Source organism: Pinus tabuliformis, chromosome 2_1, assembly GCF_031772625.1.
Source record: "Pinus tabuliformis cultivar Carrire ecotype Pingquan chromosome 2_1, CPIR1, whole genome shotgun sequence".
Taxonomy (NCBI): domain Eukaryota; kingdom Viridiplantae; phylum Streptophyta; class Pinopsida; order Pinales; family Pinaceae; genus Pinus; species Pinus tabuliformis.
This window is the reverse complement of record NC_142299.1, coordinates 699,481,303-699,501,309: the sequence shown is the minus strand read 5'-3', so window position 1 is coordinate 699,501,309 and position 20,007 is coordinate 699,481,303. Positions and strand designations below refer to the sequence as shown.

General features: G+C 37.5%; 1 protein-coding gene across 1 annotated transcript; it reads right to left on the bottom strand.

The window, feature by feature from the left end:
* Nucleotides 1–239: 239 nt before the first annotated feature.
* LOC149202516 (uncharacterized) lies at nt 240–2,177 on the bottom strand. Its single transcript, XM_089401614.1, has 3 exons — nt 1,480–2,177; nt 582–609; nt 240–399 (listed from the first exon to the last, which is right to left on the bottom strand). Exons 1-3 carry the CDS (start codon nt 2,132–2,134, stop codon nt 240–242), a joined length of 843 nt encoding a protein of 280 aa, XP_089257740.1. The 5' UTR covers nt 2,135–2,177.
* Nucleotides 2,178–20,007: the final 17,830 nt, after the last annotated feature.

The following is a 20,007-nucleotide window of genomic DNA, read 5'->3' as shown; positions in this document are numbered from 1 at the left end:
AAAGAATTACCTGAACTACACTGGTGTACCCATTTTCAAAGTCTCTCCCAGCGTTCTCCCATTACATCAAAAAAAATGTTGGGACAAATGGGATCGAACTCTGGAGAGTTTTTCCTGTACATCCTCTAGCTCTCTGTCTACACTAGCTATTCCAACTAAAACATCTTGATGTTTCTCCTCGATTCACCCAATAGAGATCGATATCATCTAAAGCTATTTTGCGACCATCATAGATAAAATCAAAGAAAACAAAGCAAAGAAAACAAAGCAAAGAAAACAGGAACACAGAAGAATATGGATGTTGCATCACCATTATTGCCCGATGTTGGTGGAATACTAGTACCACCCAAGCCACCAGATGCAGGTATGCTTATATTAAGAAGTGATGAACTGCTATTGCTGCAAGTAATTTGGAAAAATCAGAATGCTACAAAACTATAAGCTGAGATATAACATAAAATATATCAAAAATCCAGTAAATCTTGATTCTCAATTCTGTATGAAAACTTGAAAAAGTACTTATTGTAGAACAGAAAAATGAACAAAAGATAGGAGGAGGAATGCGGTTCCTTAGTATATACCTTTGTGGAAATGTGCATGTTCCAGTACGTGTCATCACAAAATCCGTAAAGGAAGATTTGCATGAGTGCAATGCATTCTCCAGTCTCATACAATTTCAAGCCTCAATTTGTATATCATGTTAACCCATGAAGGGAAGATTTTCGAAAAGGTATAATGTCAAGCATATTAATCACAGTCAAATATCTTGAATCTAGCAGAACCAAAACGGTGCACAAAAAACAAAAACGTCTTTTATATTCATATAAACTGGAACAGTAAAATTTGCATAAGACAGAGTGGGTATAAAGGACACTTAGTATGCATACCCTTAGCTTCTCATAACAAAATCAATAAAGAAAAAAATAATATGCAATATATCCAGGCATAAATGAAAGTTATGTTGCATGCAGAAGAGCAGATTGCCTACAAATATAACTCTCTCTTAATACATCACACAGTTCCATCATTAAACCAAAAGGAAATATCCTGAACAATACAAGTTATCCATAACGAGTGTTTACATTTGAAGGTTGCATGCAGTTTCAAGGCAGAAAACAGGCAGGAAATGGGTCTATAATCATGTCACTTACTTATCATGGTGGAACCTACAATGGGAAAATGTATATCAGCGGAGGATGTCTTTGCATTCAGATGAGCTCAACCAGGCATGGAAGTGGGTAGATGAATCATAAGCATGCAACTCAACTATCATCTAACACAATGTAAAGATGAGACTCAGCGGAAGGTATCCAAGAAGTTGACGCAGTGAAACAAAACAAGCAGACAACAAACTATGTAAAAGTGGATAAAACGTTTATCGTCACCACAGGACCATAGGAATCCATATAAACTGAGAAATACAATGAAAAGAAAAACAGGGGGCAAAAAACAAACTTCGCATAAGGGCATATAGCTTATTTGGATCTTGAGTAGTCACAATTGCATTGCCAGCAAAGTCACAAGTACCAGGGGCCATGCCATTCTTCTTGTAGTAGCTGTCAAAAGCATAGCAAGCATGAAAAAAAACAGTATCTGGGTTATAGCACGTGCCACTTTGTTGAATTGTTGTACAGTCTGCACCTCCAAGCCCGCAAGCATAGTCCAGAGCAACCTGCAAGCTTGAATCAGGGGTACCAGGCTTTGCTACACACCAACTTTGGCTTGAGTTGGTTGTTGGTGTTGTTGTGGTAGATGTTGAGGGAGGGGTGTAAGGGGTAACTGTTGGGGTGGTAGGGGTTGTTGGTGTGATTGTTGTTGGAGGAGGAGTTATTCCTATTGGTGTTGTGGGTGTGGTCGTGATCGGAGTTGGAGGAGTTGTTGTAATAGGTGTAGTTGGAAAAGTATCAAGCTGAGATCCCAACTCACTTGTCTTGTTCCTGGTAGAGTTAGCTTTATTGTCCAAAAGCTCCCTAGAGTTTGAGCGGAACAGTTCTTCCCCTTCTCTGCTCAACTCCTTCAGCATAGAAACGTCCAAAGAACTCATTTTCACTATTATTGTCCATATCCGAGCCCTATTCATGCTTTGGGCAAGAACTTGATCCCTGAGATTTTTGGTCATTAAAAAGGTCTTCATTGTTTCGGAAAGCAGACCTTGATCATTAATAACTATGGGAATATCAGGACAAGCTTGACTCAAGACTAGTTGATGTGGAAGGACAACTACATTACGATACAGACATTGATGCTCATCCTGGATTGAGTGCCAAGGTCCCTACTCCCATCTCTTCTTTTGATTCTTAATGGTGTTTATCTCTAATAGTATATCTGGTATTTTGTTATGCTCTGTAATGGGTCGCTTGTACGAGGGGTTTTTGTATTTTCGGATTAGCTAGTTGATATCTTGTGTATTATGGGATTAGTAGAGAAGTATGAATCCTCCTATATCCTCAGGAGTTAACAAAAATCTTCTTGGTGGTCTGGTGAGAACAACTATGCAATTTTGAGTTATTTTGGTAATACAAAGTGCTTTAATTAAAAAACAAATGTTTATTTTTATATAATTTACAATATTTAGAAATTGAAGTGTATTAATGTTGATATGAGTAGATTTTTATAGATGGATTAGTTAGTTGGTAAATATTCACATGCATCAAAACACTTATGTCATGATAGATATCACATTACAAAGATTCAAAGAAATCATAAAAACCAACTAAATTATAACTTTATTTTAAATTATTATTTTATTATTAATTATTAACAGAATCAATACATAGGTTAAACATATATCCTTTAAAAAATTATGTAACTTGGTTCTTACCATTGAGACTTACTTTCACTTTATTATGGAGATTCTTAACCCATAATAAACTATGTGATAATATTATGGGCCAATAACGTTGCTTACTCATATTACATATCCCAAAAAATATAACACATATTCATATGATATGTTTTTTTTAATTAATAAATTTAATTAAAAAAAAAAAACATAACTACTTTAGAAATACATCTCATTTTTTTAATTTATTATTATTTATAAAAATATTTTAAATTGTTATGTAAAAATAAAATCTTTATTATTCATTCAATAAATATTTAATAATTAAATTAAATTTTGAAAATTTTATTCCAAAATAAACCCATCATCAATATAAATAAAGTAAACTGATTAACCTTATTTTATTAAAATATATTTTTGTATTTTCTTTATAAAAATTATCAACCATCCATTAAAATTTGATCAAAGTTTTAAATTGAACTTAGATTTTTGTATTTTTTTATTAAAATATATTTTTGTATTTTCTTTATAAAAATTATCAACCATCCATTAAAATTTGATCAAAGTTTTAAATTGAACTTAGATTTTTGTATTTTCTTTATAAAAGTTATAGACTATCAATTCGAAATTTGAACGAAGTTTTAAATTTAATATTAACGTTGATAACAACATTTTTTGTTTTGGCATCATCAGAATTCCATGAATATTGTATAATTTGATCATTAAAATGATGTTATTATTATATATATTTAATTACCATTAACTAACAAATAATCTTACTTTTGAGGGAAAACTTACTAAATTTGATTATATCTGACCAGTAACTTTCCTTTTGAGAAAAAAAAATGTTAAATATGCCTGATAAGGATGTTCTGCTGAATCCACTTGAAAGGACACGTTTGGCGAAAGAAAAATGTACTCGATGCCGAAATTTGTTTGCTAAAAGTAATTGCCAGTAAATTATGGAGGTATCCTGATCGAATCGCGTCGGTTGTGAAGATGCCCTTGTACTTTCAAGTTTCACGCAATCCGGTGGGAAATAGACCTCAAACATCTCCCAGGTTCGGCAGCCTCGGTCGCTGGTTCGAAACCGACAAAATACGCGGAGATCGTCTACTGGTTCTTCGGTACTGTCAGAATCGGTCCAATTACATTTACAACGGAGCACTACTCTTTGTGCTGTGTTGGGAGCACCAATTCCATGGTGCGGTTACTATTAAATTTGGAAAGCTTGTGTTGTATTTGGAGCACTAATTCAGTGACGCGGTTATTATTAATGTCGGAGACCTTAATGCTACATTTAATGCTGGTATTGTGCATCCACGAAAGGCTTTGATCTGGATAGCTTACGCGTTGTCGGCCATTGGAAGGAGTCAGAGGGGTTCGATATTTGTGCTGGACAAATTTTCGAGACTTAGAGTCCAATCTTTGCACGCCCGGGATTTGAGATATTAATTAAAACATTGGCAAGCTCTTATGCTTTGTCTTTAGGATTTTTCATTGTTTTACCTATATGGCATCTCTAGAGCTCCGCTAATTAGATTAAAGTTTTCGTCTGTCAAGAACTGCAAGATTTTTGTCAGATTATGGTGTATGCCACGCACGAGTGAGGCGTTCTCTGATTCAGCTAGAGCTCCGCTAATTAGATTAAAGTTTTCGTCTGTCAAGAACTGCAAGATTTTCGTCAGATTATGGTGTATGCCACGGACGAGTGAGGCATTCTCTGATTCAGCAAGGTTTGAGCTAGAATCCTATTAAAGTTCAGTGTTTAGCGACCTGTAATCATTCTGGTAGACTTTGATGAATTTGTAGAAAATGCTTTGGCTATGCCTTCTCTCATTCGGCAAAGCTTGAGCTACGTTTAGCGAACAATCCCGTTAAAGTTCAGTTTTTAGCAACCTGTAAGCTCCATTCTGCTAGACACGATGAGTTTGCAGAAAACGCTTTGGCTAGACTTCTTAAGAAATACATCTGGTAGCCTTTTAAGCTTTTCCTTGCTTACTGTTTTCTTTTATGGAGAGCATTGGTAGATTTGGAGTTCAAAACTGACGGATTTAACTGTCATTCTATGGTGAGCATTGGTAGATTTCGAGTTCAAAACTGAGGGATTTAACTCTCATGCAACGATTTAGTAAATAAACGCCAAATTTCTACACACGAGATCCCGGCAATAAAACTCGCGCCGCTGCAAAGATTCTCGGTTGAGACCACGACAAGCAGAACGCCCGCTGAAAAATATTAAAAATAAGCGTAATACGAAAATTGTTTGCCGCAGAACTCTCCACGTGTCAGCACATAATGCGATTGCACAACTCTCCACGCGTCAGCACGAGGAACAAAGGGACGACGAAAGTCCCCTTCCTTTGAAGGCCTATCGGCCTAAATATATTTTTTTCATTTATTCATTTTTTAAATTTGTTAAATTAAATAGGAAAACCAATTCTAATTTTGATCTTTAAAAAAAACCAAAAAAAAAACCGCCTCAGTAGAAGGTTAGCGAACACCATATGAATTGTGGATTAAGTTTGAAGCCTCTCCTCGTGGGAAAGGTGCAGATGTTGTTATTCAATGTACAAAGGTTGCTATTCAATGTAATGCTTCTTTCCGGTGTGAATTATAGGTATTTTTACAATGGGTAAATACAAATTAAAGTACCAAAATGTTTAATTTGCTTTTTCTTAATACTTGGCAACATAGAATTATTATAATTAAAAAGGACAAAATAATTGACAATCATATAAGAATAATGGAATAGATAACGAGACATGCCTCACTGCCATGGCAATGGAATGTATTGTTTCACATAATTCTACACACAAAATAAGTTGAAATAAGGTTAATTATGGTTTCATTGAACTCTGCACTTAATGTGGCGTAGGTGGAATATTGAAGTGGTGTGGGTGGAACACACCAAGTCCATATTGAACGGGTGTGGTGGAATCCACCAACTCCATATTAAGGTGGTTTATATAAGAAATTTTAATTTAAAGTTTCGATACAATATAGTGATATATGTTAGAAAATTATAGTTATATAGTGAAAGTGGCGTATAATTTAACAAGGCCACGTAACTAGTGTTTCTTTGTCATTTAGTTTAATTATTGAATTTTGAAATGTATGAACTAACTATTGTATTTGAACAAGAGCTACTTTGTAGATATTTTTGTTTATTTTAAGCATCCTTAAATTAGAGTAAGAAACAAAGAAGACATACATGAATGAATGAATAAAGTGTTTTTAGTAGCCATAAAAAACTGCTAATAACCTGAGACTTAGTACTTGAACATTGAAACCAAAATTCTAGAACCATACTTCCAAACAAAAAATGTTTCTACCAAAAGTGTAAAAAAAATATTGATATCGAACGTTGAAACCAAAATTCTAGAACCATACTTCCAAACCAAAAAATGTTTCTACCAAAAATAATAAAAAAAATATTGTTATCTTGCATTAGAAATCTACTAACTAAAACTGCTAACATATACATATATATAACCTCTCATCAAATTCTATTTTTACACAATATTACATTTGTTCAAATACATATGAATATGCTCAAGATAAACATCACAAATATATATGAATATACTAAATATGAACAAAAAGTATATGTTCTACACAAGTGAAACGAACACTCAAGTAGAGATTTTTATCAAACACAATAAACGAACTAATAAATTAAGAAAATATTGATGTTGTAATGTTTTATGTAATAAAGACACAATTACCTTATTAATTTTAGGTGATATAATTTTTAACAAAATTATGATATATATTTTTTTAATAATGTGTTTTTGAATGCATAATAATTTAAAGATATTTCAATTATTTTTTATTTGATTTTAGGCAAAATTCACTAGTGACAATTTGACCATGACTTACATAACTAGATTCCAATGTATTGTAAAAAATATAAAAAATGAACATTTACATTAATCACCTTATGACATTTCAAAATGAATAAAGTATTTGGAAACACTGATATTAAAAATGTGAGTTAAACAATATAAAATTATAATTTAACTAACCATTATATCAAAGACTTTGAAAATAAATATGATTAAAATCTTTCTCAGTGAAAAATGGGTATTTCAAGGTGTATTTCAAGAACCAATAGATTAAAAGTTATGTAATCTTTGTAAAATAATAATTTAGCTAACTATCACATTTTTAATAATTTCTATATTTCTCAAAATGAAATGTATTATTTATTATTTAATAACTTATTTTTTATATGATGTAATATGTTATTTGATAGTGTATATGACAATTTTATAATTGTATAATTCTAGACATTGAAATTTAATATAAATTTTAAAATGCAAAACAACTAAATAAAGATTCAAAGATAAAAATAATTAAATACCACAAAAACTAAAAATATATGGCATATTAAAATTTTCAGTTAAAAAAAATATTTTCCAAAATATTTAACATGAATTTGGGGAGACACTTAAGCCCATTGCACCTTCTTACTTTTACTTTTAGTTGAAAACCTCTACTTGACAATAGACAAAATTCACCAAATCCACTATTTAAAGAAACCTGTATTGCTGGCTTGAAAAATTGCTGAAACCATTTGTAGCATCACCAGTACAAAACATTTTATCATGACTTCCCTGTCTAACCAGATTTATGATATTTGATATTTATTAAAAAGCTAGATCACTACAGAATAAGACTCTAACAAATCAGAATGTAGAAAAGTTACATTTAAAAAAAATAAAAAATAAAAAATTAATTTTTTTTCAAAGGTAAACATTAGATAAGATCATTTAATTTTTGGTAAATTTAAAATTAATGTCAACGTCAATGTTTTTTGAATACGTTATTACCCTGTTGCGGTAGGGAATAATAACAATGAAAAAACATAAATAGTAACCCTAATAACTATTCTCCTATCAAATTGAAACTCAAATTATAATAAGTTTTTATTAATTCAAAACACTATTAATATTGAAACTAAAAAACATAATTTAAAAATCAAAATAACTCGAATCCATATGATTCATATAATACTCAGGCATAACGTACGAACAACAATAAAATACTAATACGTGTATTTATAAAGTCCCTTAATGCCACATGTACTTGAGTTTGCTTGTTATGTGTGGCCCATTCGTTCCACAAATATAATAAATGAATTCCTAATACTTTAATGTTATGCCGATTTCCAGTACAATGGAAGAATAAATGTAGACGTTGAGCTTGTCAGCGTACACAATACGAAACCGCCAATGTTAGTCGATGCTTGTGAAGGTACACAGTACGAATGTTCTTTCTTTTGATTTATGAAAAGGTTCAATCTGTCAACGTACATATTATCATTACAGAATAAGACTCTAACCAATCAGAATGTAGAAAAATTACATTAAAAAAATAAAAAATAAATAAAAATAAAAAAATTCAAAAGTAAACATTAGATAACATCATTTATTTAATTATTATTGCTAAACATGAATACAATAGGAGAGGAGCTCTCGGCTACCGCTCTGCAACCATAGTCATGGAACCCCGTTGACAGGGGTTTACAGGCCGTCCCACGGCCCTGTAAACCCCACCTAATCCCGTACTTTTCCACCCTGGGCCGCCCTCGGTTTTCCGTGCTGGCTGCGGCCTCTGTTTTCTCTTAAGGCCGTAACCCTCTCCCTCTCGTTTTTACCCTACCCTAGGTTTTTATCCTTTTTACCTCGGCACCTTACCATTTCTGGTTTACCTGTTTCACATCTGCATCGGAACGGCGCCCTCTCTCCGGATCGGCCGACAGCACCTCGAAGGCGACGTTTATTCGATTGGCGGGGAGATCAACCTGTCACTATTACCTGTTTGGGATCTTTCTGTTTTTTCTCTGACTGCTACCGGTGAAACCCTATACGGTTATCTGGTATCGAGGAGGGCTCTGTTTGGACGGTTACATTTTTTTGCGGGAGGCCTAGCGCAGCTGCCGACATGGACACTGAGGAGGTGGATTACTCGGAGTCTCCGCTGGCGGATAGCTCCATCTGGCAGACCACGTTTTCTTCTTCGGGGGGTCTGTTCAATGGGAGCCTGTCTGCTGGCTTGGAAAACGTCTCCCCCCCCATTGACCCATCTCTCCCCTCCGATTTCCTTCCCGGTGAGCCCTCTACCTGGAACTCTTTTGCGATCCCATCTCCGGCCACTTTGGGTTTCTTGGCCGACTGCTTACAACCCTCCCCGAACGGAACTCCCCCCCTGCCTTCGGATCCTCCCTCCCTTGTCCCTCCTCCCGTTATTCAGGCGACTTCCCCTATCCCTCCTGTCGCCATCCCTCCCTCCTCGCTTTCAAACCCTCCATCGGCTCCCTCTGCCCCCTCTGGCAGCTATCACACGGTCCCTCCCCTTCCCGAAGCCATCCCTCCCTCTGGGTCGTGCCCTCTTCCTCCCCCTCCCGTTCCTCCCCCTGTGGGCTCTCAGGCTACTGCAAGCCAGGGCCGTATGACCTCCCGGCCTGCCAAAAAGCAACGCTGTCTAAAATCTGCGGAGGATGCCATTCTGAGGCTGGAAGAAGATATTCGCTGGGGGGAAGCCATGGATCTGGCGGACTGCGTCCTGGTGGGTCGGATCAAGGGCAGACATGCAACGGCTGCAAAATTAAAGGAATGGGCGACAGAGATTTGGGGACAATACCTTGTGGAGATACCTACGGTCCAGACCTTTGTGCGTGGGTGGTTCGCACTCAAATTTGCACGGGCGGATCACACGAGCTGGGTCCTTTCATCGTTTTGGCATTTTGAAAAGGCCCCGGTCCTCCTCAAGCGATGGACGCCATTATTCGACCCGGAGACGGAGATCATAGGCATAGGCCCAGTCTGGGTCAGGCTACCAGGATTGCCGTTGCAGTACTGGTCAGAAGACATCTTTAAGAGGATTGGAAACGCACTTGGCACTTTCATGGAATCAGATAAATCCTACCTAGCGACGGGCTCGCTGGCTTTTGCGAGAATCTTAGTGCATATGGATACCAGAGGGGGGGTGCCGGAAAACATCAACATACATTGGAAATCTTCTTCAAGAACACAGAAGCTTGATTATGAAGGCCTCCCCTACAGATGCAGAAGATGCCACCAGGTGGGTCACCTTTTTAAAGACTGCCCACTCATCCAGAAGGGACAACAGGCGGCAACAGACCAGGACCAGAACACTGCAGCAGGACAGACTATCCCCCCTGTGGATATGGCGCGCAGAACAGACCACATAATCACTTCAGACACGGTGGAGGCCCCCCCAGCTCCCCGCCGCAAGAAGCAGGGCTCCAACTCGGCCCGGCCTCCTTCTCCTCCTCTGACGAGATCCAGAGCTGCGAAGGGAGCGGTTTTCTCCTCGGGTACGTCCTCTATTTCGTCTGCCTCTGTTTCTCATTTTGCATCCATATGTATATCCTCTTTGGGTGTGCCTCCCATCTGTATCCCTCCCCCCTCATCCCCTTCTGCCCTTGACCTCGTCATGGATTCAAACCTCTCCCATAACCCTTCGTTATACGTATCCTGCCCCATTCCGAAGCCTCCTGGCATCCTCACACCCTCCCCTCTCCCTTCTGTCCCCCACCCCTCCTTCCCCTCGCCCTCCCCTTCTGTTAACTCCTCTCCTCGGTACTCCACCCGCTCGACCTCCAAACAAATCCTCCCGGACTCCATAGGGCTGTCGGTGGAAGCCCTTATCCTCTCGCCTAAACAGGGGCGGGGTCGACCTTCTGGTATGACCATAGCTCGTAAACATATGGAGGATGAGATCCTCCGCGGCAAGCAACAAACTCTTCACAGGGCCCTTAGAGCAAAGGACACCCGCCATCATCCCCCTCCATGAAAATTTTGTCCTTCAACTGTAGGGGGTTGGCCAGCCCCGATAAAAAATCGGCTCTGAAGCGTCTTTTTCTCTCAAACACTGTGGACATTATTTTCCTTCAAGAGACATTATGTAAAGCAGACTCTGCCACCTCCCTTCTTGGTTCATGGATGCCGGGATGGTCCTTCACAGCCATCGATGTGTCAGGAAGATCAGGAGGTATAGCTATAGGCTTTAAGAACAATTCTATTAATATCAAGAACATCTGGGGAGGTGTGGGTTTTTTGGGGGCCGATATATATTCAAAGGACATGGAGGAACATCTTAAAATTATAAATGTTTATGGCCCCTGCCAAAACAGAGAACTTTTCTGGCAAAAGCTTCTCGGTTCCGAGCTCCTTCTAGATGAGAACATTATCTTGGGGGGAGACTTAAATTTCTCCATGGGCTTCTCCGAATCTTGGGGTCACCAGGCGCAAATTGATCCACTCTCTGATTTCTTCGGACAACTGCTTGAAGATTACCGCTGGATTGACCTCCCCTCAGCAAAAATCCAATTCACATGGAAGAACAACAGAACAGGGGACCAAAGTTTAGCCAGGAGGCTGGACCGTTTCATCATCAAAGAAGGTCTAAGTAATTCACACCCTAGAGCAAGGCAATGGGTGGGAAGCGGAGGGATCTCGGACCATAGACCTATATATTTGGAAATGAGTGCAAGACATCAGTCACATAGAGCCCCGTTCAAGTTCAATGCTACCTGGCTGCGGGATCCCACCTACATCAAATTGATAACGGACTTCTGGAAGGCACATCCGATCCGGGAGGATGAAGACCCAGCCACTGGTTTTGTAAGGAACCTCTCAGAGCTCAAAGTAGTTTCGAGAGATTGGGCTAAGCTGAAGAGACAACAGGATGACCAGACCATCTCCCTTGCGGAACAAGCAATAGAAGCCCTCGAATCCCACTCTGATGGTACATTCATATCCCCAGAGCAGAAGTCAATGTATGATGATCTCATTAAAAGGAGGACCCAAATTCTCAGGGATAGAGAGGATTCCTGGCGACTCAGAAGCAGAGCCATCTGGCTAAAGGAGGGGGACGAGAATACAAAATTCTACCATCGGTTTGCAAATGGTCGGAAGGCAATCAACACCATCTGGGAACTACAGGATGAGCATGGATATACGGTGAGCAGGCCTGGAGATCTAGCACATCTCGCCACTTCTCACTTCAGAAATATATACAAAGCCCCAGAACAAGCAAGCCTACTTGAAATAATGAGGGTGGCAGAACTCTTTCCTAGATTTGTGGATGAGGAGGATGCAGAAGATCTCACAAAAGATATTACTTTGGAGGAACTGGAATCTACCATTAAAGGATTTCAGAAGGACAAAAGTCCGGGACCGGACGGCTGGACCATCGAATTCTACTCAGCTTTCTTTGAGCTGTTGGGGCAGGATATTCTCAATGTTATAAATCATTGCAGTCAAAATGGATCCATCCCCTCAAGTATCAAAGCCACTTTCATAGCCCTTATACCTAAATCAGACAAGCCTGTATCCTTTGATGATTTCAGACCTATTTCGCTCTGCAATTGCCTATATAAGATATTGGCCAAAATTCTTGCAAACAGGATCAAACCCATCCTCTCGGCTAACATATCCTCTGAACAATTCGCCTTCCTTCACCGTCGACAGATTCATGAAGCAATTGGTACTGCTCAAGAGCTTCTTCATTCTATGCAGAGCAAAAATCTGAAGGGTATGATCCTCAAGGTGGACCTATCAAAAGCTTTCGATAGGGTAAATCTTTTATACATCAGAATGCTCCTCACCCATCTGGGCTTCCCCTTCCTTTTCATTAAGAGAATAATGAGTTGCATCTCTGATGTCCCGTTCAGTGTCCTCCTCAATGGCTCCCCCTCCCCTTTCTTCACTGCTGAAAGAGGCCTCCGGCAAGGATGCCCCCTCTCCCCCCTCCTTTTTCTTCTCATTATGGAAGGATTAAGCAGACTGATAGCATCTGAGCATAGAAGAGGAAGATTAAAAGGGATAAAAATATCGGACAACTGCTTCCTCACACATCTACTTTTTGTGGATGATGTTTTGATCTTTTTAAATGGTAGTATGGCTGACTCTTCGGCGCTAAAATATGCTTTTGATCTATTCCAGAAAGCAACAGGGATGGTTATAAATATTCAAAAATCCACCATAACAGAACTTGGCTGCACTCCTCAGGAGGTCATCTACATTAAAAACCGCTTCCCTTTCCATATTCACCCCATAGAGGAAGGGCTAAAATATCTTGGATTCAGGGTGAAACATGGAGGATACAAAATAGCAGATTGGATTTGGCTAATCTCCAAAGTGGAAAAAAGGATAAATGTCTGGTATAATAGATATCTCACAAGGGCAGGAAGGCTCACTCTCATAAAAGCAGTCTTGGAAGCAACGCCGGTGTACTGGATGTCTCTAGCTTGGATTCCTAGAGGAATCTTAGCCAGGCTTCAAAAAATCTGCTGCAGATTCTTATGGCAGGGGAACAGACAAGGAAACCTATTTGCTTGGGTAAAATGGGAAACCATAGCCAGACCAAAAAAATGGGGAGGCTGGGGGATAAAGAGACTGGATCTATTCGCAAATGCTCTGGCAGCCAAGTTGGGATGGCAACTCCTTACATCAGACAGTCTCTGGTCGAAGGTAGTTAAGGAAAAATACATAGGCCCAGAAAGTATATACAGTTGGATATGTAGGGAACAAAGAGGAGGAGGAAGGCATTCAATCATATGGAAAGCGGTTATAAACTCTCTTCCCCTTATTCGAGAGGGCCTCACCTGGAGAATCAGGAATGGAAACTCTGTTCGAGTTGGTATAGACCCCTGGATTGGTTGTGGAAATGTGCACTTACTCCCAGCACAACTCCTAGCACACCTTAGGGATCAAGGAGTCACGCAGATTGCTCATATTGCAGACCAGGGAAACTCTACTTTTCTTCATCAGGCATGGAGGACAGTACGAGACCTTCGCATTCCAGATCAGTGGATACGAGAATGGGAGATATATGCGGAGGCGCTCTCACAAGCACAGGTCAGATTATCGGAGGAAGAGGACGAAATTGTCTGGGCTCTAGCAAAAAGCGGATCATACACCCCAAAGGAGGGATATCTACAGCTCATGCAGCCGAACAAACCAGACAATTTGCTGCAATGGTGGAAAACAATCTGGCACCTAAAAGCTGCCCCCAGAACTCGCCTTCTCATGTGGGCAATTCTTTTCAACAAATTACCAACAGGAGCAAACTTAAAAAAGCGATCCTTCCATGGACCTTTCTGGTGCCACTTATGCAAAAGCAATGACGAAGATACTGAGCACCTCTTCCTCACATGCCCGGTTGTCAAAGAACAGTGGTCTATACTTGGTACAAAATCCCCTCTATCCATCTATGGCAGGGCCATTCTATCAGCGACGCCTGGGAAAATTGGCAAGCACACCATTCAGGCAAAGAAAAGAACATCCCCCTCCTGATGTGCTGGTCCATCTGGACAGCCAGGAACAGAGCCATTTTTGACCAAAAATCTCCCCATTGGCCTGCCCTTATTGCGCACCTTCTTGCTGATTTTGCCCTCATTCCTGAGGATCCTCCACCTGCTCCCCATAGGACCATCACCCCGGAGATCATCGACAAATCCTTTCCCTGGGCCTATTTTGATGGCTCAGCCCAAGAGGCTGGTTGTGGGGGGGGAGCCATTCTCTATCTGAGAGAACACCACTCATTCTCGCTGCAAATTTACCTGGGTAGGGGCACAAACAACTACGCTGAGCTCACCACTGCTAAACACCTAATTTCATTTGCACATGAAAAAGGTTGTACAAAACTACAATTGTTTGGAGATTCACAGATTGTATGCAATTGGCTCACCAGGAAATCATCATGCACTGTTTTCTCTTTGAGACACATACTGGATGAGGCACTCAGACTAACAGATGCTTTTGAAAAATTTGAATGTCGGCATATCTACAGGGAGCGCAACTCTCGGGCGGACTACCTATCCAAACAAGCAGCGCAGAGGCAAGAAGCGGACTGGCTAATTCAAGAAGACCTGGATGGAACCTACTTTCAGCACTACCATAGACCCTTTGATGACCAACCGGCACAGAGGGACACTCAGAACTGAAAGGGGTCCCAATATGCACAAAGTGATGTTTTTTGTTTTTACATACATATGCTATTTAGATAGAACTGTTTTTTTATGGACAGCATAGATAAGGTGGACTGTTATAGTCACCTTTCTCTATTTTTTTGTGCCTCCTTACGGGGGGCAGCACTCTCAGCTGCACAAGCACAGAAACACAGTATATATGTTTTTTAAATATTACACAGACAGACTCTTATGACAGATACCTCTCCGAAACTCCCTGCGTGGATCAACAGTTCGGAGAGAGGATGGTGGTTTTTTTGTTATGATCGTACATCTTATTCCTTGTTCAGTACTTTATTTTGAAACTCTGGACAGCCTCTCGCGAGGTTATTGAGAGACACACAGTCTCAGTATGCATATGCACAGCATCTACAGAATGTAATTTCTCTTGACTAATAGAAATTACGACTTTTTCCATGGGAAAAAAAGATAACATCATTTAATTTTTGGTAAATTTAAAATTAATGTCAATGTCAATGTTTTTTGAATACATTATTACCCTGTTGCGACAGGGAATAATAAGTTGGAAAAAGAAAATTAAAATCATAAATAAATTTATTTATTAGCTTTAGCTAGTGATGTAACGGTAAGACACTATTTTTATTTTTCAAAATTTTTAGTTACTATTCAATGATTAAGAAAAGACTTTATAGTCAAATCTAAACATACAATTAACATGTTTTTATTTTTCAAAATTTAAGTTGCTATTCAATGATTAACAAAATGCTTAACTTGTTTAAATCTAAACATATAATTGAAAGTGATATAATAATGAGGTATTATTTTTCTTTTTTAATCTTTAAACTAATATTTAATGATTAAATAAAGCATAATTCACAATTATAGTTAAATGCTAATATGCAATTTAAATGTATTATAAAATTATTTTATTATTATTTAAAATAATAAAGGAAAATTTGATTTTTTTTTATTTGAAATTTTATTAAGATTATTTATGATCAATAAAATTAATATTAATATTGTAAAATCTGTATTTAACTTATCTCAGTAGAATTTTGTTTATTAAATATTTATAGGATTTTTTTAATCAAAAATTTGATTTGACAATAAGAAATTAAAAATGCTCACCTATTCTCATCATTTTCTCTAAATCAATGAATAAGGTTTTCCATAATAAATTTCTTACATTTCTAAATAATTTTACATTTACCTAATATATTTCTTACATTTCTAAATAATTTTACATTTACCTAATATAAGTGTAACTCTAGTATCCAACTCATTGCTAAACACGTATCAAGATTAATGAGGTTAATAAGTGGAGACTTCGTTGTTCTCCTCCTCCCACATACTTTTCATAATGTAAAATATGGTTCTATGAGCACACCTCATGTTTTGTTAATTGTTCTCGTGCACGCTTCCAAATTATTCTTCATATTTTCAATGTTCGCTGCACATAATAGTTGTTCCCTTTGAAAACATTTTTAGGTTTTAACATTTGCCTTCATGCATGAACGTCAGTTATTCAATAGATTTCATCACAAGAAAATATGTACAAGCTAAGTCAAATGTTGTCACCAAATGTTTGTTAGCTTTCTATCACATTTCACAATTTCATATTCATGGACCAAAATAATAAAAATGAATAATTAATAAATTCTCATCAATTAATACTTTTTGGTAAATTTTGTATAGGTTAATTAGATATATCATTTAGTTTAATGTAACACAATTGTATTGCTTATATTGCTTATTATATTTTATTATATTGTTTATTATATTGTAATATAACACCATTATATTATTGGCAAATTTTCTATAATGTATGTCAATCATATTTATTAATGTATGTCAACCACATTTATTAATGTGGTTGTGTTAAAATAAATATTGAAAAATGTTAGAATCTTTTTTTTATTAAAGACAATATTTTCATCAAAAAATGGTGCAATCTAACTAATAGACAAAATGATCCCTTTTTGGTTGAAGTCTAGTGTTGCAATTTTAGGCGAAATTGCGATTTTTTGTTGTTTAAAATGTGTTTTTGACTATTGGATTCAACACCGTAAAAACCCCCGAAAACACTTGAAGTTTGCATTAAATAACTTAAATTTATAATTCTTAAAACTGGTTATCAAATTTAAAACAAAATTGACCAGAAAAAATACTTGAAAAAGGAACATTTCCTCTATTTTTTTTTTAGCATTTCATCTATTATTTAGGTTGTGTTATTAAAACAAAACCAATAAAAAACAAAAATAAATTATATAACATTAAATTAAAAAACTAATTCAATCTGAATGAAAATAGACCCCAAAAAAATCAAATTATATAGCATTTAATCTTCTTATTAGTCTCTACCAAGGCACAACTCTAGCAATTGATTTGTTGTTGATCATTATTACTTTAACATTGACTAGTATAAATTATAATGTTGAACATTGAAAAATATACATTTATTTTTCAATATTATTGAAAAAAATATTTTCCAAACATTTGACTGGGTTGTAACTTGAAGGTCTTATTGCAAGTTTTGCATAACACAATTCCATGTGGATGACTGTATCAAAAAAAATTCTACAATAATTTTTGATATAGTTGCAATAATCTTGGCATGCTTTTTGGAAGTTTTTAACAAAATCAAATAAGATTAAATCCATATCGACTCTATTTGGAATTTAAAAGGCATGAAAATTTTCCACTAGAGATATTGATTCCGTGATAGATGCCACAAGAGCGAGTCGACCCCAAAAGAGATGTCACTTCAGAGATATTGATTATGTGAGAGATGCCACGAGAGCGAGCCGACCTCGAAAGAGATGCTACTTTAGAGATATTGATTCTGTGAAAGATGCCACAAGAGAAAACCGACCCCAAAAGAGATGTTATTGCAGAGATAGCCAATTCTTTTGACAAACTTAGCATTAGTGACAACATCATGGACAAGTATAGATTTCTCATTCCCGCATATAGCAAGCCAATAAATTCCTGAATTTAACCGAGAAAAATATAATTGATTTTCCCAAATCCTTAAAAATTTATATCTCGCCAATTTATGGATAATTTAAGTGACCATTTTCTAACATATCCTATGCATTTACTCAGAAGCATTACAACATTTATTTCTCAATGCTTGTCCCCCATATCCCTAGATTGTTAATCTTTTGAATTCATGCATGCCCCAGACTCTATTGGTGAAGACAAAGGCATTATTGTCTGGGTATGTGTTCTTCGTAACCTCATGGTGTTGCTATTACACGACAGTGACAACTTGAAGCTTTGCTAAAGTTAAAATGTATATCCAGCCATTATTTTGAGTGAAAAAATTATTCATTATAGAATTTACAATGATACAGGCATCAAAAGCGCCAATTTTTCACATGGTGGGTATATTGGGCTTGAATTTATAACCCAATTATCCATTATTCCAAGGAGAATTAAGCATATAAAATTCACCATCAAGCGTCGAGAATGGACTCCTCGGTGGCATGCACAAAGTTCATCAGTTCCATCTACTACGTACAAAATGTTGATCATCTTGTGAATCAATTATCGCTTATCCAAACCCCATGTCCAGTGTTGGGTATGTGTTACATTCTTTTCATGATTAGCTATACGCATTTTACATTGCATTGAGCACAGCCAGGGGCAACAACCCCCCTTGTGGGGGGCACGGGGTCTGGGGTAGTGCCCCGGGAATATTTTTTTTACGTGGACCCAATAATATTTGGGCGGAAACAAGGATTGGGGGGCGAACCCAAGGATGGGGGGCAGACCCAAAGATGGGGGGAGGACATACCCATCATTTTGTGCATGGGTTTTGCACATGGTTTTGGGCATGATGGTTTTCTACCCATGGTATTTTGTAGATCCGGTCAAGGGAACTACTGTTATGTTCTAATCCAGGGTTATGGATTGGGGTTTATAAATGTTTCAACATGTATATATATGTATTGTAACATTGAAAGGAATATAATTAAAAATCAATCTAGTAGTTCTAATTTTGGGATCTGGGAAAATCTTTGTGTATATTTATTTTATGTTCTCACTGTTGTATATTTTTTTGTTTTAAGAATTTGATTGTAGGTGATTTATGTAGAGGGTTAAAACCTACATTTGGTATCAAATCCAAGTTCGTCTTCAAGGGGACGCCTTTGTTGCTGAGGCATTTTGCTCGGTCTTGTGGTAGACCGCGTTCAGTGGGAGATCTGTCGGATTGATTCTTGCGGTGAAAGAAGATGGCAAACAGTTGAAAGATAGAGATCGAGAAATTTAAAGGTTAGAGTTTTGAGTTGTGGAAGCTTAAGATGGAGGATTTGTTGGTGAATCTATATTAGTGTATTATTGTAGATCTAGGTATGACACCAACAAGAATGTCGGCATAAGACTGGGCAAAGTTATCTCAGAGGGTGAATAACATAATACGATTGTGTCTCTCAGATTCGGTATTGTTGAATGCATCAGGGGAAGCTAAGTCAAAGGCTTTGTGGGACAAGTTAGGGACTTTGTATCAATTGAAGTCTCTGGTGAACAAATTGTTCATGTGGGAAAAGTTGTATAACCTGAGGATGAAGGATGGAAACTTTGTGACAGAGCATTTGAACGCCTTTAATACTGTAGTAAGTTGGTTGTTATATGTTGATATACAAATTTCAAATGGAGATAAGTGCATCAATTTGTTTTTTTATCTACTAGATTCGTGGGATAGTTTGGTTGTTGCAATAGGTAGCAATACAACTACCTTGAAGTTTGATGAAATAGTCTCAACCTTGTTGTCGGAGGAGATGAGATGGAAAAATATGGAGAGCCAGAATGGATATGCCTTGTTTGTACGAGGACGGTCCTAGAATAGAAACAAAAATAAGCCCTTGGGTGGGAGATCTAAATTTAGAGAGAGATCTAAATCTCTAGGAAAATTTGTAAAGGTATGTTGGAAATGCGGAAAAGAAGGGCACTACAAAAAGGACTGTAGATATAAAACTCCTGACAAAGGAAAGGGATCTGATGATTCTCCTTATGCAGAGGAAAAAACCACCTCAGACGAAGGTGAGGATGTGTACATGGATTCATCTTCAAGTACACATGTAGATCATGAGGCATGGTCAAGTGACTCAGGTGCATCCTTTCACTTCACTCCCCAAAGGGAGTTGCTCTGTGACTATGAGAAATATGATGGTTGTAGAAATTTTGAATAATAAACACTTATTCACAGAGATTATCCCGATTATACACTATTGCGGAATACATGCACAATACATAA